General features: G+C 39.6%; 1 protein-coding gene across 1 annotated transcript; it reads right to left on the reverse strand.

Annotated features, from left to right (window-relative positions):
• Positions 1–274: 274 nt before the first annotated feature.
• LOC131952394 (uncharacterized) lies at positions 275–6,900 on the reverse strand. Its single transcript, XM_059315023.1, has 2 exons — positions 6,871–6,900; positions 275–1,261 (listed from the first exon to the last, which is right to left on the reverse strand). Exons 1-2 carry the CDS (start codon positions 6,898–6,900, stop codon positions 275–277), a joined length of 1,017 nt encoding a protein of 338 aa, XP_059171006.1.
• Between the last annotated feature and the right edge of the window lie 2,955 nt (positions 6,901–9,855).

Here is a 9,855-nt window from a genome sequence, read left to right on the forward strand (position 1 = left end):
GCTCAAGATAGTAACAGGCAAACGATCGTTGGCGTCCGACCCCAAAGGTCCAAGCTTCCTCGGCCGTTTCCTTCGTACAAACTCCGCGTTGTTTAAGCTACGCAAATTGCGCCAGTGAAACACAGGAATGTTAAACTGCGCGGCTGATAAGGGCAGCCCACGGGTTTTTATATTGAAGCTTCTCCACCCACTTTATTTGAGCATTGGGCAACGGGGTTTTCTAGAACAGAGTAGCGTCAAGAACATCTCAAGGTAGAACACAATGCAGGTGTGTTTAAACTTGGAACAGCATGAAACAATGGCGTAGAGCTGGGGTGTAGGGCTGGGGGGTGTAGGGCTGGGGTGTAGGGCTGGGGTGTAGGGCTGGGGTGTAGGGCTGGGGGTGTAGGGATGGGGGTGTAGAGCTGGGTGCATAGGGCTGGGGGCGTAGAGCTGGGGGTGTAGAGCTGGGGGCGTAGGGCTGGGGGCGTAGGGATGAGGGTGTAGGGATGAGGGTGTAGGGATGAGGGTGTAGGGATGGGGGTGTAGGGATGGGGGTGTAGGGCTGGGGGTGTAGGGCTGGGGGTGTAGGGCTGGGGGTGTAGGGCTGGGTGTAGGGCTGGGGGTGTAGGGCTGGGGGGTGTAGGGATGGGGGGTGTAGGGCTGGGGTGTAGGGCTGGGGTGTAGGGCTGGGGGTGTAGGGATGGGGGTGTAGGACTGGAGGTTTAGGGCTGGGGTGTAGGGCTGGGGTGTAGGGCTGGGGTGTAGGGCTGGGGTGTAGGGCTGGGGGCGTAGAGCTGGGGGTGTAGAGCTGGGGGCGTAGGGCTGGAGGCGAAGGGCTGGAGGCGTAGGGATGAGGGTGTAGGGATGAGGGTGTAGGGCTGGGGGTGTAGGGATGGGGCGTAGGGATGGGGGTGTAGGGCTGGGGTGTAGGGCTGGGGGTGTAGGGATGAGGGTGTAGGGATGGGGGTGTAGGGATGGGGGTGTAGGGCTGGGGGCGTAGGGCTGGGGTGTAGGCCTGGGGGTGTAGGGATGGGGGTGTAGGGATGGGGGTGTAGGGCTGGGGGTGTAGGGCTGGGGGTGTAGGGCTGGGTGTAGGGTTGGGTGTAGGGTTGGGGTGTAGGGCTGGGGTGTAGGGCTGGGGTGTAGGGCTGGGGTGTAGGGCTGGGGTGTAGGGCTGGGGTGTAGGGCTGGGGTGTAGGGCTGGGGTGTAGGGCTGGGGTGTAGGGCTGGGGTGTAGGGCTGGGGTGTAGGGCTGGGAGTCTAGGGATGGGGTGTAGGGCTGGGGGTGTAGGGATGGGGGTATAGCATCAGATTATGAAACATCAATAATAGTTTCACATTTATCACAATGTGATAATTCAAATTTGGCATTAATTTTTAAAAATTAATTTACTGTTACCCCGCTACTCAATGAGTCTAATGTTGCTATTCTTCTACTAGGTACACAAAGCAACTAAATGAAAGACAGAAATCAGTGGTAATCTAAATCAACATCATCTAATTTCAAATTGACGGCGTTAAAAAACAAAACAACGACGTTGTCTAAATACCAAAAATAACGATGTTACCGAAATACCAAAATAACTGCTTAAACCAAACTACCACAAGGACGACTTTTACCAAAATACTTTGTGATGACGTTACCTAAATATCAAAATGACGCAGTGACTGATTATAAAATGAAATCATTGGTTAGAAATGGAACATTCCTTTCCTGATTAAGATTTCCCGAATTAATGTTCTAATAATTCAGCAGCCTGTTAATCATTGATTATAATTAAGAATTTAATTAAAAGTGTAACGAAAGACTCAGTGGTTCGAGACTAAATTTTTAACCCTCCTAACGGAAAAGAAGAAAAAATGCCATTGCTTTTTTTTTTTTTAATTCTTTTGGAGATTTAAATTTTTTCAAGCCGTAACAAATTTTTAGCAGTTTTACAGTTCGTGAGGAGAAATGGTTGAAACCTCTTCTCATTGGTCAATTCATCTCCATTTTGTTTGCATCTTGCGCTCTTATGAAAAGGAGACAGATGGAACTAGAAAAGCGTGGGTGGGTGCGTGGGGGTAGGGGGATTTTCTCTGAAAGATTTTTTTTTTTATAATCATGTTATCAATGTTCAATGTAAAACTGCGTTGCGCATTTGAAAATTGAAAAGATTTTGAGGTTTTTTTTTCTAAACTTTCAATTGCTTCTAGGTTAAGATTTTTAACAAGCAAAACGTTGAATTTTAGCAATTTATGACTACTGTAAATCATTTTTGTTTTTAAAGATCAGCAAGACTCACGTACTCAAGTCTGATGATACTTCAGTCTTTTGAATGTGGTTAATGGTGGGGTACAAGTTTCTTCACTGGTGTAATTAGCGATACCAATGTATGGTTAGTGCTAAAACATAATCAAAAGATTTATCAAGCGGTACTTCTGTATTCATCCGACTTTTGGGTGGGGCGAGGGGTGAGGTGTAGGAGTGGGATGGGGTGCAAGACAGGAAGCGTAGGGGTGGGTTGTAGGGCTGGGGGTGTAGGGATGGGGGTGTAGGGCTGGGTGTGTAGGGATGGGGGTGTAGGGATGGGGTGTAGGGATGGGGGTGTAGGGATGGGGGTGTAGGGCTGGGTGTGTAGGGATGGGGGTGTAGGGATGGGGTGTAGGGATGGGGGTGTAGGGATGGGTGTAGGGATGGGGGGTGTAGGGATGGGGGTGTAGGGCTGGGGTGTAGGGATGGGGGTGTAGGGATGGGGGTGTAGGACTGGGGTTGTAAGTGTGAAGTGGATCGTGTCCATTCATGTCATATGTCATATTGGTCGTGTCTAGTGTGTCTTATAAGGAATCACTTCGGGGGAAACGCTGCCCCCCTACCCCCCCCCCCCCGAACGAAATATAAATATATTTAGAAAATATATACTTTTACCAGTGTACCCCCCTCCCGAAAGTTTTTAAGTGAACCCCCCCCCCCCCCTCGGAGAAAAAAAAAGCCTGAAAGAATCACTGGTCGTGTTACTGTATGGCATATTTCCACCCAACAATTGAGTCGATTTGATGTGTACACAACGTAGTTTTCACGTACACATTTCAGCAACAACAAACCTCGGAGATTGCTCGACTTTCTACAACACGGGGCAACCCTTCGAGGTCACGTGACATAGATTCTCAACGATGATTGGTTAGTAATCTCCCCCCCCCCCGTGTTAGGAAATATCGTTATTATTGATAGTACAACATACCCCCCCCCCCCCCCCCCCCCGTAAACAGAGAAAATAAGTGAAGACATGATATCATGCTATTAGGAATAATTTATTGCCCAATTTTATTTTTCAAACCATTTCATGTATCGACATGTAGAGGTATTGCCCTTAGCTATCACCGCATTAGCTATGGAGCACCAATTGAACTAAGATCAATGTCAGTGGTTTGTGGTCGTGCTTCGGAGTTGTCTTCCCTTTTCGCGGTTTTGTTTTTCAGTTTTTGTGTAGTTTGTGTAAGATGTTGGGTGATGGTTAAACGTGCCACAATGTGTTAGAGCATTGAGCAGCTATCTGCTAAAGCGTGCGGCGCAGCTAGAGTCTGTTTCAGAGATGTTGGTCAATAGCGAAGTGGTTGTGTGTTTAACATCGTGATGTTGTTTGGTGTGTGGATAACATCGTGATGTTGTTTGATGTGTGGATAACATCGTGATGTTGTTTGATGTGTGGATAACATCGTGATGTTGTTTGGTGTGTGGATAACATCGTGATGTTGTTTGATGTGTGGATAACATCGTGATGTTGTTTGATGTGTGGATAACATCGTGATGTTGTTTGGTGTGTGGATAACATCGTGATGTTGTTTGATGTGTGGATAACATCGTGATGTTGTTTGATGTGTGGATAACATCGTGGTGTTGTTTGATGTGTGTTTAACATCGTGATGTTGTTTGATGTGTGGATAACATCGTGGTGTTGTTTGATGTGTGTTTAACATCGTGGTGTTGTTTAGTGTGTGGATAACATCGTGATGTTGTTAATTGTGTGTTTAACATCGCGTTGTTGTTAGTTTTGTAGCTAACATCGTGATGTTGTTAGTTGTGTGGCTAGCATCGTGATGTTTATATACCAGAGGCTAACATCGTTATGTTGTTGGTTGAATCTTTCGACTTTAAATTTGATCTGAAGTAGTAGTCTGTGTAGTTAATTTTTCGTAAGGGTTGTGTGTCATATGGGTCACGCGACATATTGGTAATGTGTCATCGGGTAATGTGTCATCATTTGAGTCATATGTTATATGAGTCATGCCTCATATGGGACATGTGTCATATGGGATGTGTCATCTGGGTCATGTGTCATATCTGTCTTGTGTGTCATATAAGTCATTTGTATTTGATGTGTTATAGGCCATTCATGTGTCGCTTGTCTTGTCAGTCGTTTATCAAGTGGGCCATATGGGTCATTGTGGGTATTGCGCGTACTTACGTGTAAAAAAAAAATCTATTTTTGTACGCGCCTACGCCACATCTCCCCCTCCCCCATGTCGCTGTGCCCTCGTTTCATTACGTCATTTCGCGGTCTAGTGATTTACTCATCGTGTGCCTGAGACAAAAATAAACAGACTATTAACTTCCTAAAACAGACTGGGGAATGGTCGGAGGGGGGGGGGGATGGGGGGGGGAATAGTTGAATAATATTGGTTGGTGAAACAAAAACTTTCATGCCAGTACTTGGGAACGGAACAAAATATATCCACGTTTTAAAAAAAAACTAAAATAAAAATTGTGAATTACCGTAAATGTTTAAAAAGTTGTCTCACTCCAACGAGAAAAATGCTTGTGTGCTTGATATGCATAATGTGCACTGTGCTCTGATTATACGGGGTTTTATTTATTTTTACGAAAAAAAAATTGAAAAAAAAAAACCCGTAACATGTTTACGAATGAGTATGCGGCCAAGAAATAACACAACTTAGAGGGAACATTGCTAGTCTCGCGAACTCGAACTGTACCCCATGGGTTGGTATTCAATTTGATTCTCCGTGAGTAGTGAATTTAACTATGTAATTTTTAAAAACTGTACTGATCGGTCAGAAAATCAATAATGGATATCATAGTTCATAGCTTGATGGTGGTATCTCCAGTTCTTGTTTTGATAAGGGGAAAATGCATTTAACATAAGAGCACAAACATTAAGAGGGGTGGGGTGGAGGATCAGACGATAAGCTGACATCCCCTTACCTTCTCATGAAATCGCGAGATTCCATTAAATGTCTATTTGGAAATACTACACCTTGTATTTTGTAATCAGAATTAAAATTTTAAATATTGACAAAAAAAAAAAATTCAATGTTTGGAAATTTATGGATGTCCTCTTATTTTACGTACCTTTTGGACATTTGTGGTTCATAAAAAGAAAAACACCCAATAATATCGCATTTTATAACGCTATAAATTGTCAAGATTAGCGATAAGAAAAGAATTAGGGTTTACGTGTTAAAAAAACACAGACTTGTCTGCCTCTTATCGACGATTTAAACAATTACCAAATTATAGGGTAACCCATAACTCACAACACCAAAAAATTTAACATTTTTAGAACCCCTTCCCAACCACCTTCTACCACCTTCAAAAAAAAAATCTCCATAAAATTAAAATATCGCCCCAAAGCTCTACATATACTTAAAAATACCAAAATACCAGAATTCTTTTAATTTTTTTTCTTGTTTTTGATCTATGATAACTATAAGAAAGATATGTAGTAATATTTCTCCCCCCAACCCACTAGACATGTAACACATATTTTTCAGAAGGCGATAGTCTTTGTATACCTACGGACCTTTCACATTAACCCCCTACATTGTATGATGTCTACCACCAACTTTTAGAATAGGCCTATTTGATTCAATAGAATTAAACAAACATGACTAGATCTGATCAATACACAGTTAATTATAAAACTGTAATCCATGGATTATGGTACATTAAGACCTAGTCTAGTCTGGTTTATTTATAAGCCTAACCAGAGCACAGCGTGCTGCGTAAAATAAAGTTAAACTTCCTTTTCGAACCTGACGAATCATGGGCCAGGTAGAGTTCACCTGCTTCTGTGACCTCGGCATATGAAGGGATAGTGTGGTCAGCATTATGCCAAGCCGCTTTTAGTTTCCCTAACGTGAATATTACATTATTTTAATAAAATTTATCAAATTTGAGGGTAATCAAAATTGGGTTAATAGTATTGGGGTTAACGGCTGGGTTGGGGGACGAATGAGTGTAATGGGTAATGTCCTGCTTCCATTCTTACATACAACAATGCAAATCTAAAAACAAGAAATAAATTTAACCAAATTTTCCAGGCAATTATTTTTGTCATTTAAAATTCCAACTCTAATACGAGCCCCCCCTCCCCCCCCCCCCACCAAATCTGATCCCGTCCCTAGCGCCTGGCAGCCGCTTGCGGTAATGTATGGTCGAAGACGGGGCATCCGAACAACATTTTAAACCAGCGATAACCGGAGCCGACCGGACTATGGATCGGCCCGGCGGGAAAAAACTTAATACGGCTTACGAGGGGTTCGCGGGGGATTAAGCGCCAGAAAGGGGCGAGCAATCGGCTTTCCAGGACCGACAACTCATCCCTTTTACAACCATTTATTAGATTCAAACGTTTTAGTCTTTGGGGCAAAAAGAAAATGGATGCAGACCGCTGCCGAGCCCTAGCAATGCATTTTGTATGAAGTCTTTAAGGATTATTCCGCGGTTTTAAACCTTGTTAAAGTTTTTAAGCTACAGAGTTCTACGTCCGGTTTTTTCGTTTTACAGATTGCGCGTCATCGAGAATAAAATAAGCTAAAAAAAAATAAAATGGAGAGGTGTAACTAAAAAAGAACAGCTAGATTTATCTCCCCTGAATTTTAAAAATTTACCTTTTTGTACGTGGTGGATCTTTTAGGCATTTTAGGGAATTCATTGTACAAAAAAATAAACAATTCTCACGGATGCATTAGGAAAGACTATTGAGGAGGGCGGGGGTGGTAGAGGTGTTCATCTATCTTTGTAAGTGTTGAACAAGGGTGTTCAAATGGCGACGTGAACTCGTATTAACTTCCAAGGGAGGCTATCAACATTGTAAGAATCACAGAAATAGGACTGTGTTTCTTCCCTTGAGGTTCTAATTTAGATTTATCCGCAACGTAAATTTAACCCCATGTTTAAAATAAAGGTTCACGGAAGCAGTACATGACAAAATGTTTCAAATAGTTAGACTAACATATCAAATACAGGGGACTTTTTTCTTCTTAAAACATTGATAAAAAAAACAACTATTCATCACACAAGAAAGACAAAAACGCAAAAATGTGAGTAGAATTCCAATTTATTTTCTCATAAAGACATCATGTTGAATAGTGCCACTGATAAAAGTTAAGAGAATGTGTTAGCTGACACTCAAAAGATAAAACTTAAATAATACACTACTAAAAGTACCTAGAAAAAAAATGAAACAAAAAAAATTGTTTTTAGACCTGCTTTAAAGAAATTATCTTTCAGAATTACATGTTTTTTTCGTTGTTTATTTTATGATTTCATTATTGCCATACAAACCACATACGCGTTCCCGTAAGTCATAATACAGTTTAAAAATATGAAAATACAAACGCTTAGATTTTATTTATATGAAGTACAGTACAAAATTAAATGCCCAGCAGTGTTAAAAACAAACAAGTAAAAACAAACAAGTAAATTAAATAAATTTGTGAAAATAAATGCTGCTTGAATATAGGCTGTGTCTGGTTAAACTGAGATGTTTTGAGATTAATCTGTGATAGTTTTGTGGTTAAACTGGCAGTTGTGTATGTTTAACCATGATGATTGTGTGCAGTTAAACTGTGATCGTTGTACTGTTAAACTGTGATCATTGTATGGTTGAACTATGAGTTTTATGATTAAGCTGTGATGATTGTGTGCGTTTAAACTGAGATGGTTTTTAGCTTAAGCTGATTGTTGTGTGGTTAAACTATAAAGGTTGTGTGTTTGAATAGTTGATTGTTGTATGGTTGAACTATGACAGATTTCTAGTTAAACTAACAGTTGCGTATGGTTGAACTGTGATGATTGTGTGCGGTTAAACTGTGGTGGTTGTGAGATGTGGAGGTAAGGTAATTGGAATCAATTTCACATCACATGAGAAATGTGGAGATGTTTATATGAGAAAGTTGTTGACGTGTGATGTGTTTGCATGAGAAATGTGGAGATGTATGATGTATTGAATGAGAAAGGTGGTGATATTTTTTTTTCTATAGCAACTACTGAAGTCTACAGATATATGTCGGACTGGCCAAATAACAACAAAGTTCAGCTGTATATAAAAAAATGTAGTCACATTTCCAATCTACAAATAAGATCATTGATTTTAATATAATTATACAAGAAGCAAAAATTAAACAATTATAAGCAGTAGAAAAACATTCTAAAACCTAACCCAACATAACCAATAAAAATATGACAAGCTACTATTGTTTGTTGTACGTTAACATCATCAACATTCATTCTATCAAGAAATGCAATCATTTTTTTTAAAACTCAAGACATTTTTTAAAATTTTGCTAAGCCAAGCTAAACACAGAATTAAAACAACTCATACAGTGCTATGTAAATACCAAAAGAGTAAAGTCTCTACATGGATACACTTTGTTAATGTTTGTAAAATACAAGATAACAAAAAGTAAATCAATAACATAGCTTTAAATGAGGATACAGCATGCTAGGATTTCTGTGTTAATCAAACAGGTCATCATTTGATTCTGGTCAACATTTTGTAAAACTTATAACATGACTCACAAGTGGGAGGATAAGTGCCATAGAGCTGACATAGGATTTATCCAGATTGGAAATTTAGGTGAAACAAAACCATAATTTAAGATTAAAAAAAAATAACCTTTTTACTATGAGTGAGATAGTGGCAAGCTGAGTTACAGCTAAAATATGAGACAGTGGGTGATAGGTTTTACCCTGATAAATGAGACCACTCTTGGTCAACCATTTCAGTGACACAACAGCTGTTTAACTTTTCCTATCAAGCAATCTTGTATAGTTAAATAAAACCAGAAAGCTGCGTCAGCCAAAAACAATTGAATTTATATGTCAATATCCCATAGATTTAGAAATAAAAAAGAAATGTACTTTTTTTTTTTATGATTATCATTTTTTTTAATAAGAAAATAAAAATATAAATTTAATTATCAAATGTGAAACTAAAAAAAAATATTAAAGAGAGATAGAAAAAAAAAACCTGGATTGGAATGTGCTAACAGTAGAAAATTCTAGGTACCGGTATAAAGTGGGATTAAAAGAAAACCACTAGATTATCATAGAAGTGCTTTACACATGGAATGAACAGTGCAACAGTGAAGGCAGCAATGGTGAGTAGAAAAGATAATAATAAACAGTGTGGAACAGCCTGAGATAACTCTAGATAGTAATTTAGAGTTATCTCTCAGTGTAAATAAACATAATGAGATAACTCAAGCAGTATTTTAGAGTTACCTACCTGTAGAAGACTAAAAATGGAAGACTAATGGAACAGTGAGGCTAGCATATGCAAGCAAATTCAATCTTCATTTGTAATTTTCTTTTACAAACTTGGACACTTGTTTTATTTTTCATCCAAATAAATATTTTTAGTATTTATCTATTTTTATTGTGTATTCCTTTTATTCAGATTACTTTGAACATGGATAAAATCTTCAGTAATCTGACACAAAAGAGGATAAAGGAAATTACCTTAAATACACATGGATAAAAAGCTGAACCCTTAGAAATTTAAATGATAAAATTTAAAAACAAACAACTTATCTTTACATATTCTTTTCCTTTGTTTGAATACAAGAATAAAACATGAACATACAGTGCAT

The sequence above is a fragment of the Physella acuta genome, unplaced genomic scaffold (assembly GCF_028476545.2).
Source record: "Physella acuta isolate Inbredline_101_S28 unplaced genomic scaffold, ASM2847654v3 ptg000872l, whole genome shotgun sequence".
NCBI lineage: Eukaryota > Metazoa > Mollusca > Gastropoda > Physidae > Physella > Physella acuta.